This window comes from Rhineura floridana, chromosome 1 (assembly GCF_030035675.1).
Source record: "Rhineura floridana isolate rRhiFlo1 chromosome 1, rRhiFlo1.hap2, whole genome shotgun sequence".
Lineage (NCBI taxonomy): Eukaryota > Metazoa > Chordata > Lepidosauria > Squamata > Rhineuridae > Rhineura > Rhineura floridana.
This window is the reverse complement of record NC_084480.1, coordinates 145,502,954-145,522,827: the sequence shown is the minus strand read 5'-3', so window position 1 is coordinate 145,522,827 and position 19,874 is coordinate 145,502,954. Positions and strand designations below refer to the sequence as shown.

The 19,874-nt window shown below is 41.9% G+C and overlaps 2 protein-coding genes across 2 annotated transcripts in view; one reads left to right on the top strand and one right to left on the bottom strand.

The window, feature by feature from the left end:
- POLR2B (RNA polymerase II subunit B) overlaps positions 1-19,708 on the top strand; it is a 27,883-nt gene extending 8,175 nt beyond the window's left edge. The window contains exons 9-25 of the mRNA XM_061635141.1: positions 649-768; positions 1,657-1,843; positions 3,770-3,913; positions 4,673-4,812; positions 4,904-5,015; positions 5,381-5,535; positions 7,832-8,030; positions 8,164-8,332; positions 11,743-11,839; positions 12,915-13,009; positions 13,748-13,998; positions 14,083-14,172; positions 15,694-15,801; positions 16,096-16,209; positions 16,313-16,473; positions 17,599-17,794; positions 19,429-19,708. Of these exons, the coding sequence (XP_061491125.1) occupies positions 649-768; positions 1,657-1,843; positions 3,770-3,913; positions 4,673-4,812; positions 4,904-5,015; positions 5,381-5,535; positions 7,832-8,030; positions 8,164-8,332; positions 11,743-11,839; positions 12,915-13,009; positions 13,748-13,998; positions 14,083-14,172; positions 15,694-15,801; positions 16,096-16,209; positions 16,313-16,473; positions 17,599-17,794; positions 19,429-19,518 (2,428 nt within the window). The 3' untranslated portion in view covers positions 19,519-19,708. The remainder of the gene's footprint in view (positions 1-648; positions 769-1,656; positions 1,844-3,769; positions 3,914-4,672; positions 4,813-4,903; positions 5,016-5,380; positions 5,536-7,831; positions 8,031-8,163; positions 8,333-11,742; positions 11,840-12,914; positions 13,010-13,747; positions 13,999-14,082; positions 14,173-15,693; positions 15,802-16,095; positions 16,210-16,312; positions 16,474-17,598; positions 17,795-19,428) is intronic.
- The window catches only part of IGFBP7 (insulin like growth factor binding protein 7), a 30,818-nt gene continuing 30,652 nt past the window's right edge, over positions 19,709-19,874 (bottom strand). The window contains exon 5 of the mRNA XM_061635145.1: positions 19,709-19,874. Within this exon, the coding sequence (XP_061491129.1) occupies positions 19,855-19,874 (20 nt within the window). The 3' untranslated portion in view covers positions 19,709-19,854.

Genomic DNA, 19,874 nt, shown 5'->3' with positions numbered 1-19,874 from the left:
CCGGGGACGGAACTGGCAATCCCACCCCATATATATGGTCTGCCTAGTAAATGCTGCAAGATGTCACCCTAAGAGTCGGAAACGACTCGCACTACAAGTGCGGGGACACCTTTACCTTTTTATATGTCACAGGGAATGTATATAGGTGGGGGGCAGCAGAAAAGTTTCAGTCATGCAGCCAGAAATGCCGTCATCCCACTCCAAATGATTTTTTTTCTTAGCATGTGGCTGATAAGCTTGGAAGAGTAAGTTGCTCTGACTAAGCTGTAGGTGAGAATTTTCCTACATCTGCTGCCAAGGGTGAGGCTAGTAGACCTGGGGGGTTGACATGTTTTCCTGGGAAATGCAATAATCCAAGAGTTAATTAAGTGGCTGAAGTAGGTTGCCAGTCATGCTGAGGGACAGGAACAGAGGCTGCAGTGGTCCTTCAGAGATGAAAGTTGTGACTGGGATGACACTTTGGTAGAACCAGCATTTCATGGAGAGTGATGGCAGCCTTATGCTCAAAAAAGTCTGCTTTTCCTCCCAGGGTGGGAATGGCTGGGCAGATTTCCTTCATTTGGGATATTTCACAGATGCATATTTATGTTATGTCCTAGAAATTTAAATGTCCCACTGCTGCTAAACAACCTGTCTATTTTTTGTTAGGTACATGGTTCATAGGTTACTGCTGGCTGCTTTAGGGCGAAGGGAGCTGGATGACAGAGATCACTATGGCAACAAACGGCTTGACCTTGCAGGGCCATTGCTTGCTTTCTTGTTCAGAGGGTGAGTGCAATAAGTTCTTATAGTCACTTATCACTGACAGTGCTAGCTTGCGTTCTGAGCAGTGCCCGTATTTAAACGCTCTGTTAAGAAATCGGGGAGGGGGGAATCCCCAACCCCCTGGTAGCTCACCTCCCCCCACATCTCTCTCAAGGACCTTTCTGAGTAGCATGAGGTGTTGTACAGGGAGTTGAGGGGGAGGCGGGGTTGCCAGAAATCCAGCAGGTTGCCTAAACTATTTTGTGTTAATTTACGTTTATTTTAATGTACGAGAAAGGATATGAACTCTTCTGATTCTTTGGAGTTCTCTCTAGTGGTGGTGCAGGACTTAATAGTTTTGTGCTCAATAAACTCTCAAGCTCACAGATCTTCCTCTCAGTATCTAATAACCTTGGCTTTATCATCTTTTATTTCCTTGCATTTATCCCACTCTTCTTCCATCCTGGAACCCAAGGCAACATACTTGTGGTTCCTAAACAGTCTCCCATCCAGGCTCTGAACAGACCTGCGGCTTAGCTTTAGTGGTGTTCTTGTGTGCCTTCAGACGATACCCTCAAGTAATCAATTTGAACACGTCCTGGGCTACCTGATTGAATCCTCACCCCTTCTTTCCACCTGAACAGTCTCTCATCCAGGCGCTGAGCAGACCTGTTGGGTGATCAGCATGATACTGTGTTCACAAAGATGTGGCTCAGTTCACTTTGTTTGATGCTTTCTATCTGTGGTGGAGGGGCTTAAAAGAGCCAGCCCTCACACTGGGTTGAGAGTTCTTGTCCCAGTGCCTACGTTTTCTCCTTTTCATGTTGGTACTTTTTCCAAGACGTTTTATGGGGAAAGAGGGAAAGCTGCTCTTGTCTCACGACAACTATATTTTTATTACTTATTCAACAGAATGTTTAAGAACCTGCTGAAAGAAGTTAGAATATATGCACAGAAATTTATTGACAGAGGGAAGGATTTTAACTTGGAGCTGGCAATTAAAACCAGGATTATATCAGATGGGTTGAAATACTCATTAGCTACTGGGAACTGGGGAGACCAGAAGAAAGCTCACCAGGCCAGAGCAGGAGTATCTCAAGTAAGTGATCAGTCAGTCTCATGAAGTTGTGTGTTTAAATTTCTATTTAAACCATCTAATTTGATCAGAATATTTTGATGGTCTCACTGGAATCTGTCCTGTTTGAAGTTTTTTGGTCCTTCTTCCCCTTGAATTTAGGAATTAAAAGGAAACAATAAGGAGGTTTTGGGGCACTGCTACAAGATGGGCTGAGAGTAACCCTTCCATTTCTGCAAGTGAGCAAAAATGGATGCCTATAAGTTGTAACCGACTCGAAGGCATATAACAACAACAATAGGTAATGAGGAATGGGAATATGAGAATGAGCGTGAGAGCCCAGGGGAAAAAAACACAGGAAGGGAAAAGAAGGACCAGATCATCCCCCTCCCCCCAAAAGAGGGACCTGATTGGCCTTGCAAACAGAAGATGGGGAAAGAGTGAGGGCAAAGACTGGCTGAGTCCTCTGAAAGACTGGGATGACAGAGTTTAGAATGAAAAAAAAGGGAGAGTAGTATTTGTCCATATTTTTGCAAGACTGAGGTTCACTGTGGTGGATGTGTGAATACTTCAGCATAGACAGTGGTGGTGGTGGGGAGGTGGTGGTGGTCCCTGGGCAGGGAAAAAAGGTCTCATTTGGGATTCAAAAGATTCCTAATTTCTAAAGTAAAAAGCGACTGTTTTTATATCTCAGATGGGGGCTTAATGATTAAAATGAAACTAAAGAATAAAAACCTCATTTCCTGTCTTGCCAAAGTAAGGATGTCTATACAACTAGGTTTAAGAGGTAAGAGCCTGACTGAAAATCCTGTCCCTTCCTGGTCTAACAATAGGAAAATAAAAATGAACAGTAACTGCAACAAAAAATCCAAGAAGGGGTACAGAATCTAGGGACACAGGATAGGCATACTGCAGGGATAATGATGGGCTATCACGTAGGCAGCATTTCAGACAAGGTGTTTCACCTGGCTTTTTGATATGGCACAGGCTGCTTATATGTTTTCCCACGAGTGGAATTTCAGCCATCCACTCTGTGCACAGACTACCCGTGTCAAAAATTAGAATGAAGTTTGTCTCATAATAGTGTTGAGGCTACCAGGCTGATGATGCTGAACAATAGTTCATTTTGATTATTCTAATGATGTGCAGGGAATTTGCTCAGAATTTTCCTTTAATGTTTGCAATCACAATAGGACTGTAGAATGAATCTTGTCTTTTGTTTAAAATATTTATAGGTCACTTTTATGAGTAAACTGACGGAAGGCAGCTAACACTAAAAGATAAAAATACAATTCCAACTATAATAAAATAGAACAAGGGTTTCTAAACTGTGGTCCGTGAGTTTCATTCAGATGGTCTGTGGCATATGTGTAAAATTACAATTAGGAATTGTACAGCATCTAGCACAGAGCTTTACAATTGCTACAATAGACAGAAAAATCATTAAGTGGTCTGCCAAGACCCTCAGCAGTTTTCAAGCGGTCCGTGGGGGTGGGAGAAAAGGTTGGGAACTACTGAAATAGAATACAGTACAAAATCTCCTGTTTAAATAAAACCAGCAATAATAAATATACACCAGCCCAAATATAAAACAGTAAAAAGCTAATATAATTGAGAATTGAACTCTTTTTTGGGGGGGTGGGGTCCTTTTAAATAGTGACATTTTCAAAATCTCTCTTCCATTCTGCTCCTAAAGATGTTCCATCCAAGGGATCAATCAGATCCATACTTGCTTAACTGGCCATTAAATAGGCCTGAATTGAAACTCTGTTACTTTCGTAAATGGTTATCCTCAAGTTATAATAAATGCTGTACTGGAATGTACATTAACTGCACAATAATATTTACCTTAAGTGAATGAATATTTAGTCCTTGATAATATTGATAAGATCTAGATTTACAGATCTCATGAGGAAGCCTAGAAAATGTACTTTTTTGCATATCTCAAAGGTATTGAACCGCCTCACCTTTGCATCTACACTTTCCCACTTACGTCGCTTGAATTCCCCTATTGGTCGAGATGGTAAACTGGCAAAGCCCAGGCAACTGCACAACACCTTGTGGGGAATGGTGTGTCCTGCTGAAACTCCAGAGGTAATGCAGAGATAGGATGAAAACAAAGTATACAGTATATGTGTGTGCTTCTGTATTTTGCATCTGTGTCGTTTTCTTTCTGCAGTGTTAGCTTGTTTCATTTTCAGAAATCATAATGAAATTTGATAATTGGAAAACCGGTGGTTTAGGGAAATGAGTTTCTCAGAAGCTTTTCGGGATACTTCCATAAGATCATCAGTAATGGTAGACAAGCTCCCCTGAGACATCTTGTCTGTCACTATCATGCTTGGTTGTAGAACACATGCTTTGTGTGCAGAAGGTCCCAGGTTCAATCTCTGGCATCTCTAGATAAGGCTCTGAATATCCCGTCTGAAAACAAGAGCTGCTGCCAGTCACTATTGACAATACTGTGCTAGATGGACCAGTGGTCTGCCTCCTACCAAGGCAGTGTCGTGTTTAGTCTTCTCCTGCAGTGTGCAGTGGAGTGCTAGGCAGGCTTTGGTGCATAGACTTAGTTTATGGAAGGTGACAATGACGCCAAATAGGTTTGGATAGTACTGTATGTGAATTGAGTGCATATCCTGGAACAAGCCTCAATGTTTTAGCTCTTCTGGCATACCTGTGTGCTACAATGTTTTATGTGCTCATCAGAAAGGTTGATGGGATCATGTCCATAAAGGTTTAAAGCTTTCATTTAGATCATTGCCACAACTTTTGTGCCTTTGGAATCTCATGAAGCCTGTGCATGGTCACAAAAAGATGCTGATGTGAAAAACAATCAATTCTGTGTGTTCTTAGGGTCACGCTGTGGGGCTTGTGAAAAACCTAGCACTAATGGCATATATCTCTGTGGGGTCTCAGCCATCCCCAATTCTGGAATTTTTAGAAGAATGGAGTATGGAAAACCTAGAAGAAATCTCTCCAGCAGCCATTGCAGAGTAAGTATAAAAAGAAGGTTCACTTTTGGTAGCTTCCACATGATTCAGTCTAGGATAACATTCTCATAACACTTTTCTTTTTTTTCTGAAGTGCTACAAAGATCTTTGTGAACGGTTGTTGGGTTGGGATACACAAGGACCCGGAACAGCTTATGAACACACTAAGGAAACTGCGGCGTCAGATGGACATCATTGTGTCAGAGGTATACACTGGGTTGTGATTCTGGCTGTACAAGGTGGAATGAAGTAACTGGAATATTCATTGACTTGTACGGTATTTGGGGTAGACACTGTTACAGAGATTGATTTTGGCTTGCTGAATTTATGTAAAAATTAAAATGGCCAACTCAAGCACTTCCTTTTGTATGCCGTAAATCAGTTCTTCCCAACATGGTGCCCTCTAAATGTTTTAGACCACAACTTCCATCATCCCTAATCGTAGGCCAATCTGGCTGACGCTGATTGGAGTTGCAGTTAAAAGCATCTGGAGGGCGTCAGGATGGAGTAGGCTATGCTAAATGTTTGCCGTTGAGACCATTGTTTCTGAGAGTGGTGCTTATTCATATAGGTGTCCATGATCAGGGATATCAGGGAGCGAGAAATCCGCATTTATACTGATGCTGGTAGGATTTGCCGCCCACTTCTAATAGTGGAGAAACAAAAGCTTCTGCTAAAGAAGAGGCATATTGACCAGCTGAAAGAGCGTGAATATAACAACTACAGGTAGGAAACTTCACAAAGAGTTTTTGTTCCCGTTGTCGTAAGGGAATGTGTACATGACTCATACTTCTCCATCAGTATTAGTGAGAAGGTACTCTTCATAGCAGAGGAGGCAATTTGATGTGATACAAACTGAAAGGGTTATTTGCATCACCAGATGAGTGCTTCTGATGGGGACAATTGTGTGCTACAGTATTATGTGTAAATGGGCAAGATCTTCAAAATAGCATTGGCATTGGTTGTCTAAGCCAAGGTCAGCCTAGCCCTGAGTCTAGTTACAATAGGCTGAAGAGCCCTGGTTTAAGAGAGTGATATTAGGGGTAGCAAACACTTTCATCCCTAACCATTTTGCCACAGGTCTAACCTGAAAAGCTTATGTCTCACAACAGCAGCAAAACATCTTTGCAGGATGCCATTGGCCATGTCCGTTGAGTGCAAGGCTCCTAGAGTGTCTCAAATGGGATAGCCAGATTACTACTTTCTCAAGGCGGCATATCTTAGAGCAGTTCCTGCCACCATCTTAAGAGCTGCTTCCCCTGTGTTCATGGCAGAGGAGGCTGACCAGGTGTGCAGCAGAGGAGGGGGCTGGCAAGTAGGGAATTGTGTTGATGTAGTGTTTGCATCTCAGACCAGTGGAAAGGTCAGGAGGTAAGGCTAGCCCTGGCCTATACCAGTGATCCTTCATTTTGTCATAAGCTGCGTTAACCACTTTTGTTCTTATCTAAAACAACAGCTGGGACACAGCACACCAACTTTGTTACAGCCAAGCAATTGAAAGTTTACTGATTCAATAATAACTGTGTTTATAAGCAAACTAAGTACCTCAAAAGTATTTCTGGAGCTCTTTTTCTGGGATGACCAGTCCCTTATCCAGATACTCCAGGGATAAATCCACTAAAGACACTCTTAGTCTATACCATTTATACTGTTTAGCTGCATCTGTTCTCTACTTTCGAAAAACTCTTTCGGTGTTGGGGTTTATCTGGGACTTCTAGGACAGGTAGGGTAGGTTTCATAGAGAAATCAGTGCCACAAAGCTTATTCAGAGAGGCTATAAGGAACCCATACAATAACTCTCACTTTCTCAGGCCGTGCCTGCGGACAAAAAACAACACAGAAAAAACATGCAAGCCACTTGCTAGATGAGTAAAACTGGTGGCTTTGTTTGAGAAGGTTTATCCCCCTGCTTCCTCATGGGAGGGTTTCATAGCTTAGTGACAGAACACATGCTTTGCATGCAGAAGATCTGGGGTTCAATCTATGGCCCTGTCAGTTAAAAGGACCCAGTGAGGGAACAGACCTTGTTCTGTCCAAGATCCTGGAGAGCTGCTGCACACAGGCTGCTGGGCTCAAGGGACAAAAAGTGTGACCTGGTATAAGGCAGCGTTTTTTGTTCCATTTTCTTTCTCCTTTTCTGGTTACATTAGCATGAAATGTTTGCATTCATGGCTCACTGGAAAACCCAAGTACAGGGGAAATGGATTCAGGATGGCTGCTGTTGTGCTGATGCCCTGCTTGCTGTTTGATTTACCTACAGTGGACAGATTAGCTTCATGGGGAGAATTCTCAGGCTACACGAGTAGTTTTCAGAACATGAGCTGAGGATGGTGGTGGTGCAGGGCACCTGGAAAGAGGGTGGGAATGAAGGGTTCTAGGGAGGAAGAGGATTTTGCACCAGGCAGAGACAGACTTCTCCTTAGCAGCAGAGGAATCAGGGTTGCAGCTGCTGCATGCTAACGGCTGAAGTTGCAAAGAGTCAGGAAACCTATCTGAACTTCAGGATACAGCGGCACCTCCCCTTTGTGTATTCTCTGGTTGGTTTTAGGAGAGCATCTGAGATGCCCTGCCCTGGTCCTCTGACAGCACGGTTGGATTAGTGGCCCAGCCCACAGATTCTCACAGCAGCAGGCATGCACGTGTTTGTGAGGATTCAGTGCGCCTCCCTTTCAAATAGGTGATTGCTCTTTGTAACCTGTAAGACAGATGTAAAAAAAACTTACACGCCTAAATACAACTGATGAAGAGAAGTGGCAAATTATGTATAGTCTTACCAGTGTATGCTTTATGCATGTTATGATGTATGCACAATCTCTCCTTCCCTTTCAATGTTTTTATAAAACTAAATTATGTAGATTCTCAGCATCTAGCATTCGCCACTATCTGTCCAATTTGTTCTGGGAGCACTGAAGCATTTGCATCAATTGTAAACAACAGTAAGTTAACCAGCTGCAAATTGACAATACCTGGTTGACATAAAACCAGATTTCTGGACCTAAAATAATTGGGGCATTTTGTTTAGTTGGCAGGATCTGGTAGCCAGTGGTGTCGTAGAATACATTGACACCCTAGAAGAGGAGACCGTCATGCTGGCCATGACTCCAGATGACTTGCAGGAGAAAGGCGTTGCATACTGTTCAACTTACACCCACTGCGAGATTCACCCATCCATGATCCTAGGAGTTTGTGCATCTATTATCCCATTTCCAGATCACAACCAGGTTTGTAGAATGTTTTATGGTCAACATAAAAACTTTATAACTGGACTGTCGCTGAGGATGTAATGTTTGCTTGTGCATATTTAAAAACTTACAATGATTTTTTCTTCCTAACATTGTTCTTCTACCTTGATAGTCTCCTAGGAATACATACCAGTCTGCTATGGGCAAACAGGCTATGGGAGTTTATATCACCAACTTTCATGTTCGGATGGATACACTTGCCCATGTGCTATATTATCCTCAGAAGCCTCTTGTGACCACACGCTCTATGGAATACCTGAGATTCAGAGAGTTGCCAGCAGGTATGCTTACGAGGTTCTGTTTACTGCTTCTGAAATGAAGTAACCATGATCACCAGGAGGGCCACTTTGAGAAATAAGCCACCACCTCAGTCCCTACCTCCTAAAGTGGCCTGAAAACAGATCTATTGGCATGCACACCTCTCTGTCAGGACCTCTTTAGTTTTGGATTGGCGATTGTGGGGCCCGATGCACAGGTTGTGGGCCTAATCACAGTGTGACTGGATGGTTCTTCAGGAAATGTGTTGCAAAGAGTTGGTATCCCCCCCCCAAGCTTCTCAACATGTTTCCAATACTTTCCAATACTTTCATGTCAGTCTGAAAAGCTGAAAAACAAAGTCCAGAGGGTCACATCACTCGAAAATGCTTGGAAGTTGTTTAAAAACACTATATTAGAAGCTCAACTGGAGTGCATACCGCAGATCAGAAAAGGTACCGCCAGGGCCAAGAAGATGCCAGCATGGTTAACGAGCAAAGTCAAGGAAGCTCTCAGAGGCAAAAAGTCTTCCTTCAAAAAATGGAAGTCTTGTCCAAATGAAGAAAATAAAAAAAGAACACAAACTCTGGCAAAAGAAATGCAAGAAGACAATAAGGGATGCTAAAAAAGAATTTGAGGAGCACATTGCTAAGAACATAAAAACCAACAACAAAAAATTCTATAAATACATTCAAAGCAGGAGACCATCTAGGGAGACAATTGGACCCTTGGATGATAAGGGAGTCAAAGGTGTCCTAAAGAACGATAAGGAGATTGCAGAGAAGCTAAATGAATTCTTTGCATCTGTCTTCACAGTGGAAGATATAGGGCAGATCCCTGAACCTGAACTAACATTTGCAGGAAGGGATTCTGAGGAACTGAGACAAATAGTGGTAACGAGAGAGGAAGTTCTAAGCTTAATGGACAATATAAAAACTGACAAATCACCGGGCCCGGATGGCATCCACCCGAGAGTTCTCAAAGAACTCAAATGTGAAATTGCTGATCTGCTAACTAAAATATGTAACTTGTCCCTCAGGTCCTCCTCCGTGCCTGAGGACTGGAAAGTGGCAAATGTAACGCCAATCTTCAAAAAGGGATCCAGAGGGGATCCCGGAAATTACAGGCCAGTTAGCTTAACTTCTGTCCCTGAAAACTGGTAGAAAGTATTATTAAAGCTAGATTAACTAAGCACATAGAAGAACAAGCCTTGCTGAAGCAGAGCCAGCATGGCTTCTGCAAAGGAAAGTCCTGTCTCAGTAACCTATTAGAATTCTTTGAGAGTGTCAACAAGCATATAGATAGAGGTGATCCAGTGGACATAGTGTACTTAGACTTTCAAAAAGCGTTTGACAAGGTACCTCACCAAAGGCTTCTGAGGAAGCTTAGCAGTCATGGAATAAGAGGAGAGGTCCTCTTGTGGATAAGAAATTGGTTAAGAAGCAGAAAGCAGAGAGTAGGAATAAACGGACAGTTCTCCCAATGGAGGGCTGTAGAAAGTGGAGTCCCTCAAGGATCGGTATTGGGACCTGTACTTTTCAACTTGTTCATTAATGACCTAGAATTAGGAGTGAGCAGTGAAGTGGCCAAGTTTGCTGATGACACTAAATTGTTCAGGGTTGTTAAAACAAAAAGGGATTGCGAAGAGCTCCAAAAAGACCTCTCCAAACTGAGTGAATGGGCAGAAAAATGGCAAATGCAATTCAATATAAACAAGTGTAAAATTATGCATATTGGAGCAAAAAATCTTAATTTCACATATACGCTCATGGGGTCTGAACTGGCGGTGACCGACCAGGAGAGAGACCTCGGGGTTGTAGTGGACAGCACGATGAAAATGTCGACCCAGTGTGCGGCAGCTGTGAAAAAGGCAAATTCCATGCTAGCGATAATTAGGAAAGGTATTGAAAATAAAACAGCTGATATCATAATGCCGTTGTATAAATCTATGGTGCGGCCACATTTGGAATACTGTGTACAGTTCTGGTCGCCTCATCTCAAAAAGGATATTCTAGAGTTGGAAAAGGTTCAGAAGAGGGCAACCAGAATGATCAAGGGGATGGAGCGACTCCCTTACGAGGAAAGGTTGGAGCATTTGGGGCTTTTTAGTTTAGAGAAAAGGCGGGTCAGAGGAGACATGATAGAAGTGTATAAAATTATGCATGGCATTGAGAAAGTGGATAGAGAAAAGTTCTTCTCCCTCTCTCATAATACTAGAACTCGTGGACGTTCAAAGAATGTTGGAAGATTCAGGACAGACAAAAGGAAGTACTTCTTTACTCAGCGCATAGTTAAACTATGGAATTTGCTCCCACAAGATGCAGTAATGGCCACCAGCTTGGACGGCTTTAAAAGAAGATTAGACAAATTCATGGAGGACAGGGCTATCAATGGCTACTAGCCATGATGGCTGTGCTCTGCCCCCCTAGTCAGAGGCAGCATGCTTCTGAAAACCAGTTGCCGGAAGCCTCAGGAGGGGAGAGTGTTCTTGCACTCGGGTCCTGCTTGTGGGCTTCTCCCAGGCACCTGGTTGGCCACTGTGAGAACAGGATGCTGGACTAGATGGGCCACTGGCCTGATCCAGCAGGCTCTTCTTATGTTCTTATGTTCTTATGTTTGGACACAAGATCTATACCTTCACCTACAGTCAGAATATCTAAAATGCCTATTTTTTGGCATGTTCTCTAGATGTGGTGTGTGCTTGATACCCAGTATGCATGTTGGGCCAGAGTGCTCTTCTGGCATTCAACTATCACGTAGCCATGATATCAACTGGTATCAGTGTTCCTTAGGAGCATTCCTCATGGTTATTTATCTTGTCCATGCCTGTCTTCTGAGGATTAGTTGTTGCTTGTGCCGGGTGTGCATTTCCTTATCGCATTCCACCAAGAGGTTGCTGGTGGTTTTTCAGCTTTTAGCAAATACAAAGTACTTCTAGAATTCCAGCTAACCTTCCTTGTTAACCAGACCAAATTCCTTGTTAATCAGACCAAAAATATGGGTTATTGGGCTCAAAAGTGGACCATCTCATAAGAGCACACAGACATAGTTGTTCAGTCACTTGCTCTGGATGTGGTGAGCAGAAACAGGATTTGGAGGTGATGGGCTGGGGAACGTTTGAGAGGCAGCTGGGGAAAGTGTAGCTGCAAACAAAATCTATGCCTGGAATGCTAGTTCCGCACCAAAAGGAAGAGGTTCTATTTTGTGACAATGCCAGGACTTTCCACCAGGGGTTGCTAGGTATGTTTAAAAAATCACTTCAATATAACTGCCATGTGCTTGACCCAATGTTGTGTTCTGTACTGACATTCCTGTGTGTGGAAAGTAGCACATTTTATGATAGAAATGCCAAGTAAGCATTACATATAGCAATACAAGATATGAAGATACAGAAGATATGTATGGTGACTGAGGCATGTTCTATAATCTTTTACAGGCATCAACTCTATTGTGGCCATAGCTTCATATACTGGATATAATCAAGAGGACTCTGTCATCATGAACCGTTCTGCTGTCGATAGAGGCTTTTTCAGGTCTGGCCTACTAAACTGTTAACTTCCTACATGGCAATTCTTAGAACAAATTATTTCTCCAGTTTTAACCTGAAGTTTCTTGCAAAGAAAGTATAATTGTAGAAGAACAGTGGCTTCCAAGCTTTCTATCTCCAGAAAACATTTTTTTGCACTGGCCTACCAAGGACCACTTGCCAATCTCCCCCCCTCCCCAAGTTGCAGATGTAGCAAGGGTATATTCTGAGAGGCAGTCTCAGTACATGTGGGTTGCTGACTGGGTCTGTTATTCTGGGTCCTTATTGCTAAGACAGAGAGAACCCCCAGAAGACAGTAGTCAACTCTCTCCTGTAAATCAGCAACAGCACACACGATGTCTGTCATGGAAAACTTATCTGCTACTGTGGCTTTTCCCTCATACACTTCTGAAGAAGCCCAGAGTGTTCCAGATCACATTTCAAAAACCACTGTATTAGGCAGGTAACAAAAGAGTAAAAGTATGTGAAGTTGTAATGTTCACCTCCTTGACTTGTTGTTCAGGCAGTATTGAGTGAGGGGGAAATGTCAAGGTAAGCTAGATCTTTCTATAGAATGTTTATGTCAAAAATGTACTTGCTGCTTCACTGTGAGGAAACTGAATTTTACCAGTGCATCTGGCCTTCACAATTCTTAGCAGGCAGGCATGGCTCTTGTTGCAGGTGCATGCAAAAGGGGCCTTTGTCTTACTATGTTCTTTGTAGGACCCTTGTCTCCAGCTAGCTTTTTAAAAATATCCTCTTTGAGAAGTCAGTAAGGGATGGTAGGCCAGTGATGCAGCCTCTGCCCACCCCAGACACCAAGTAACAATAAATTTTATTGTCATAAATGCCACTTTCTCCATACCTTTAGTCTTTGGTTTACTGTGGGGTGGATTTAGCCCAGGGGCTTCCAGTTTCTGACTCCTAATATGAATACTGCAGCCCAGTTTAACTCCTTGTTAATTCCCATTCTGGTCTCTGCTGAGGCACACACTGGATCATGTCCATGTGAAACATCACTTGAATTGGAAGAGTGCTCTTGGGTTTGGAACTGAGGGCCTTTTCAATTTTTCTCCTTTCAGATCTGTGTTCTATCGTTCTTACAAAGAGCAAGAGTCCAAGAAGGGATTTGACCAAGAGGAAGTATTTGAGAAGCCTACTCGTGAAACTTGCCAAGGTAAGAATGAACAGAGCCTGCACAGCAGGGCATCTTGAGGGCTGGGCCAGCAAGGTTGCTGCACACTAACAGGGCTTCAGTGTTTAATTCTTTGCACTGTTCATTTCAATTGACAAAGAATTAACGTCCCTTTTTCTTCTCACACATTTTCTAGCAAGGAAAGAAATGACTGGGTTTTTGTTTATCTCTCGTTATTACAATTAGATTAATTTTAAATTTGCTAACCTGGGTTCATATCACACTGGTGTGGTGGAAGGTTTCTTTGAGGTTTGTATTGCATGTGAAACAGACAACTCTTTTTTTTTTTTAATTTAAATGTTAAAAATGTAACTTAGCATATCTGTTCAGCAACAAATGTAGCTGCAATGGAAGTGACAAACACCCAGTGGTAGGCGTGGTTCTTTTCCATGAATTCATCTAGCCTTGTTGGATCATGGCCACGAAGGACAAGTGCAGAGAAGACCTTGAATTTAAAGGCTTCCACACAGTGACCTTAAGAAAATGTGGCGGTCTTGAATACAACCCAAGAACCACTCTGCTGGTTTATATGAAAAGCAGAGAATCTAGGTCAGGTTTTCACTATTTGTGATTCAGCCAATAAGCCGTATATTGTTCTCATGCAGGAAGCCAAAATGGGTGGGTGAGTTCTTAAGCCTTCGGTGGGCTGATATGGTTGTGTTCAGCTTGGTGGGTTCCAAGTTGTGCAGGCCTGATCTGGTTTCCATTTATTTTCCGCAGGGATGAGGCATGCCATCTATGACAAACTGGACGACGATGGGTTGATCGCACCCGGTGTGCGTGTCTCAGGAGATGATGTCATCATTGGCAAGACAGTAACTTTGCCCGAGAATGAAGATGAACTGGAGAGCACCAATCGCCATTACACCAAGAGAGATTGCAGCACTTTCTTGCGGACTAGTGAAACTGGCATTGTTGATCAGGTCATGGTTACCTTGAACCAGGAAGGATACAAGTTTTGTAAAATTAGGGTAAGCGTAGAAGGTACATGTGATTTTACTGGTAACGATAAAGCCAGCATTCTTGAGTAACTGACTTGTCTTCTTTATCTCCAGGTGCGCTCTGTGAGAATCCCACAAATTGGAGATAAGTTTGCCAGCAGACATGGTCAGAAAGGTACCTGTGGTATTCAGTATAGGCAAGAGGTAAAAGCCTCAAATTCTGTTTGTGATGCAAGAGAGAATCGTGCTTAGGAAACTGTATTTGAAAGAAGTCACAAGCCTTTATGTTGTTTAAAATATACTGACTATCTTTCCAACGTCTGTACTCAAGGTGGTGGTCAAGCAATCTTAACTATAAAACAATGAAAAAATAGCAATGATACATTCCAACATGTATAATAATTTTCAAAACGTTGGTCTTCAACTAGCAGCCTAAAGGTGGCCAAATGAAGTGCTTTGTGGGCCTCTCTGGGAAGAGTGTCTCGTAACTGTGGCACTATTGAGGAGCCCCTACACTGAGTATTATATAGCTCAGAACCTTTGGGGACAGGAACGTTTGTCAGGAAGGAGGCGCAGCAGCAGGGATGTTATTCCTAGGCCATTTTGTGGCTTCAAAGGGTATAATGAGCTCTTCAAAATTCACAGGAAGCCAGTGCAGTTGAAAAATGAGGATCTAATATGCTTCCTGCAACAAGTCACTTTTAAGAGGCAGGAAGCAGAGTTCTGAACTAGACGAAAACGTTTGGATCATATTCAAGGACAACCCCACAGAGAGTGTTGTTTACAATTACAATGAAAGCAGAGGACATTAAAACAGAATCATTAATACACAAATAGCAGGGGAAATTCAGAACAAAAGCGTTTTTACAGCCTGCTTAAAAACTTTGGTGACTTGCACTGTACCAAAAAGAGGTCAAGGTAACAGACTAAGCAAAAGCTTTCAGTACTTGTGAACATGTTCACGGTGCTTGAAGTAGGCAGGGCTTGCAGTCTGAAGTGTTGTGGTGTTTCTTCATTTTTTATTTTCAGGTGTAGGGGTTGATTTTTATTGGGACTGCAGCACACAAGGAAATATAACCTTGCCTTTCTTGCCATGAACGTAGTGAAAATCACAGCCCTCCCCCCATGCTAGAGTTAGGTGCTGTTGGTGGTTAAGTACTGAGAGAAGCTGCCAGATTTGAATTGTGCTACCTCTTCTCAAACGTAATCTTTAAAAAAAAGATAGCAGTAGGAAAATTGCTCTCTAAATGACTAAGCAGATTGGTTCTTTGAATCTTGGTGTAAGGAAATGTAAATACTAAGTAAGAAAAAAGGTTTTTAAAGGCGTTTGAATACTTATTGCAATCTAAAGTACATTAATATATTTGGAGTTTTATTCACCAGCTCGATTTCTTTCCCAGTCTGCATCTGTATTGGAATTGTTTTTAGATGTTTTTAGAGACTTTAATTGTTTTATTGTTTGTATATTTGCCCCCCCCCCGGGTTCTTTTGGGAGGAAGGGCGGGATATAACTTTAATAAATAACAAATTTAACAAATAAAGATTAGGCGTTACCCTGTCATTTTATAGATGGCTATATTTCTTTTGAAGAAGCATGAATCCTTAAAGCACTTGGTGATTCACACCAAGCAAATCTGTAATAAACAAAATTATATATATAAATTAGATATATGGTATATATATTAAAGATACTATACATAAATAGTTACTTCCTTTCCTGTCTAGGATATGCCTTTCACCTGTGAAGGTATCACCCCTGATATAATCATCAATCCTCATGCCATCCCTTCCCGTATGACCATTGGTCACTTGATTGAATGTCTGCAAGGGAAGGTAAGAACATGTTGCTTCTTGTTTGGATAGTGTCTCTGTCTCGTTCTGCTGGTCTGCTTCAACACTGGCTAACCAGATGCCCCTTGAGAGCGATGCTGGGCTAGAAGAGTCCTTTGCTTGAATCCACCATGGGCTGTTTTTGTGCTGCAATTTAGTTAGCTTGCCTGCTCTTTATCATTTGTTGCAATCGGGCAGTTTTTATTTTGTGGTTAACCTATGAGCCCCTGTACTTATTCTGTATTATTTTGCAAATGTTTGTGTTTCTCAGTAAAACCACCTCTCCACTCTTTTTAGGTGTCTGCAAATAAGGGAGAAATAGGCGATGCCACACCTTTCAATGATGCCGTCAATGTGCAAAAGATTTCTAACTTGCTATCTGACTATGGGTACCATCTGAGAGGAAATGAGGTATGTTATAGTCAGAGCGGTTGTAGGAGCCCAATTGTTCCTGTTCTCTGTGCTGGCGTGCTGCTTATGATTTGGTGTTCACTGAGTTTTTCCTTTTCTCCAGGTTTTGTACAATGGCTTCACTGGTCGCAAAATCACATCACAGATCTTTATCGGCCCTACTTACTATCAGCGGTTAAAACACATGGTAGATGATAAAATCCATTCCCGTGCAAGAGGACCGATTCAGATCCTTAATAGACAACCTATGGAAGGTCGATCTCGGTAAGAAATACATGTGCATATAAATGCTCTCTGGAGAACAAAGGATCTATTTGGAATGCTTGCCTTTTAAAAAAAATGTTTACCCATCCACCCCAAATGGTTTTGAGAAGGGATATGTTAACTATCTGAATCAATGTATTCCTAGAATGAAATGGCAGGCTTATGAGAGAAGCATTTTCTCAGTTGCCTGTGATGTGCATGAATCATTTGCAGGTGGTCAGGCATGAAATATTCTGTAAAATGTAAGAAGACTGGTTCTTTCAGACTATCAAGGTACCCCAAATGACATAGGCAGAGGTAGGCTTATAGAAGCGGGCCTTGTATCCATTGGCTGTTTATCGTCATCTTCTGTGGACACAGAACGTTTATATGTACATCTTAAATTGTCCGACATGTAAAGCAAGCTAGTACCCTGACTTGTACTTTGCAATAAAAAAAGTCTGCACCAAAGTAATGCAAACACTGTGCCAAGAAAAGCTGAATTTTGCAACCTCTAAATTATGCATGCATACTTAAGTTATTTAGCATTCTTTTAATTTTGCAGTTTTTGCTCCTTTGCATTATTTATTTTCCTTTTGCTAGTCATAGGCAAAAAAGGAGATCTCTAGGCCACTAAAGTCCCACCCCACATCCCTGGAAATCTTACTCAACAATGCCTCTGGTGCCTGAGATTTCCCCAGGCTTCCTCCACAGATTTTCAAGCATATCTTCACAGTCATAAGGGCTAGAACATTGCCTTTAATGCAAAGAAAAGTGAAAACAGAGATGCTTAGGAAGGTGGGTTCTGCAGCTTTTCTGTAATCCAGAATTTTGGCATTACTCACAGCCATAATTTGAAAGTACAACTAGGCTGCAGAGTGATTCTCTCTCATGCTAGATCCTGTATTGGCAATATTCACATGTAGCACAAATAGCATGAAGGAGGAACTTTTTAGTGTTTTCTGCAAAAATTGTCCTCATTTTTTAATTTCTATGTTTTTTTGTTTTGTTTTTCTGCAGTTAACCTGGATTCTGCTCCAGTAGTTTATTATATTTAGGGCAGGTTGTGTGTGTGAACCAGCTTAGCTGGTAGCCTTCTGGTTTGGAAACATTTGGAAGTAAGCAAACCTATTTTCTTATTCCCAGTGATGGTGGCCTTCGTTTTGGAGAAATGGAACGAGACTGTCAGATTGCTCATGGTGCAGCCCAGTTCTTAAGAGAGAGATTGTTTGAAGCATCGGACCCCTATCAGGTTCACGTGTGCAATCTGTGTGGCTTAATGGCAATAGCAAACACCAGGACACATACCTATGAGTGCAGGGGCTGCCGTAATAAGACACAGGTATGTAAAGAGATGAAGCAAGTGCTACCTGTTTTTTTCTTACTCTCCTTAGAGCCTGCATACAGCGCTAGTTGATCCTCTCTTACCCTTTGGGTTCCCATCTCAGTCCCACTGTCAGGCTTCCTGCCATGGTGCTTTCTGTTTAAAATCCTCTGCAAAATCTATTGCTTCTGCCAAAACCTTTCCCAAGTGACTATTGTCTGCTGTGTGCTACCTGCTCACCCATTATTCACTACGCTGTTCCGTATGATTCCCTTACGCTGATTGCCTTACACTTAGCTTTAAGGCATCATGTAACTTGCATAGTGTAGGGGTTAAGATAATGCCCTGTGAATCCAGTATGTGCAGGATGCTTAATCTTGCTGCAGCCATGAACTCTCTGGTGGCCTTGGGCAAGTCACCATCTCCGTCACAGACCTATCTTCAGTATAAGGAAAATAATAGCAGTCAACATTTACTTTCAAGACCCTAAAGTGCTATACACATTAAAAAGTATTACTATCACTTAAAATGCTCAGTTAGGTTTTAAAACCTAGCTTTGATATTTCCTTGTTTGTGATACACTTATTTGGGTAGGTTTGCTTAATGCAGGGGTAGAGAGTCATCGGGCCCCCCAGACTTTTGTTTAATTAACAAAATTTATATACTGCTTTGTTGTAATAAAACCTCTAACAATATTACCAACAATAGTAAAACTATCAATAAAATCGTTAAAAACAAGTAATTTAAAACATTGAAAAGATAATTAAAATTATTAGTAAGTTTAAAGCAATGAACATGTCAACATCTACATGTTGGAATAGGCTTGCCTAAACAAAAATGTTTTAAGCAGGCACCAAAAAGAGCACAACAAAGGTGCCTGTCCGATGTCAGTAGATAGGGAGCTCCAAGCTCCATTTTATTGAACAAAATTTGTATAAGTTGGACTCCCAATTCCTATCATTCCCAGCCAGCATGGCCAAGGCCAGAGATGATGGGAGTTGTAGTCCAACATCTGGAGGACAACAGCTTCCTCACTCATGGCTGGTGACATCCAGCTATACTTCACAACAGATTCAGGTAAAGCAATGGAGCTGTTGAATTGGTGTTTCGTATCAGTAGCGAGTAGTTGAGGGCCAATCAACTGAAACCCAGTTGAGGCAAGATGGAGCTTCTGATAGCAGAATATAGTGTTCAGCCTCTTAGAAATGGGTTTGTGTTCCCCTAAAGGATCAGGCTTGCAGTTTGTGGCTGCTGATAGCTCTGGTACTCTCTGGAAGTCCAAGTGGAATCTATGGCATGCAGTGCCTTATACCAGCTAAGCCAGGTGTGCTACTTGCAGCCCTTCCTGGACAGAGAGAACCTGGTCACAAGGAATGCTTGCCTGGTGCTGACTTGGTCATTCCAGCACCAGGTAAATACTTTTTTATTTGCCCATGCTTTCCAGCATGTCACTGAAGCTGGTTTTAATTTATGGCTTTATCAGGTCTGCTAGTATTTGTCACTCAATTTCTGTTGCTTTCTGTGGATTTTAACATTTACTGTATTTGCTGCTTTAATTGTGAGAGCTGCCCTAGAAATTATAAATTAAAGGGTGACATATAAATATTGAAAAATAAATATTTTTGCTAATATTTGTTAATCCTCTTTTCCAGATTTCTCTGGTGAGAATGCCGTACGCATGCAAACTTCTCTTCCAGGAACTGATGTCGATGAGTATCGCACCTCGAATGATGAGTGCATAGCCTTTGAAAGATTCTCCCTTCTGTTAGGAACTATATGATTTTTACCCTTCTGAGTTTTTGTGTTGCATGTGTTACATGTTTTTAAAATTCAGTCTTCTGCTGTATTTGTTGGCTGAGGATTTTCAAACTGTTTAATGTGTGAGAGCTTTTGTTTTTTTGTAAATAGAAATAAATGCTTTCCAGCTAGGTATTCACTTGTAAAATATTTTATTACTTTAGCAAAAATTATACAAGGAATGAGTAACTAGAGGGGTCAGTTTTCTGGACGATTAACATATACTTGGCATGGATGAGAGACCCTCTACCTCTTCATATGCAGTATATAATCTTCACTTTTCACAGTTCAGCACTATCTC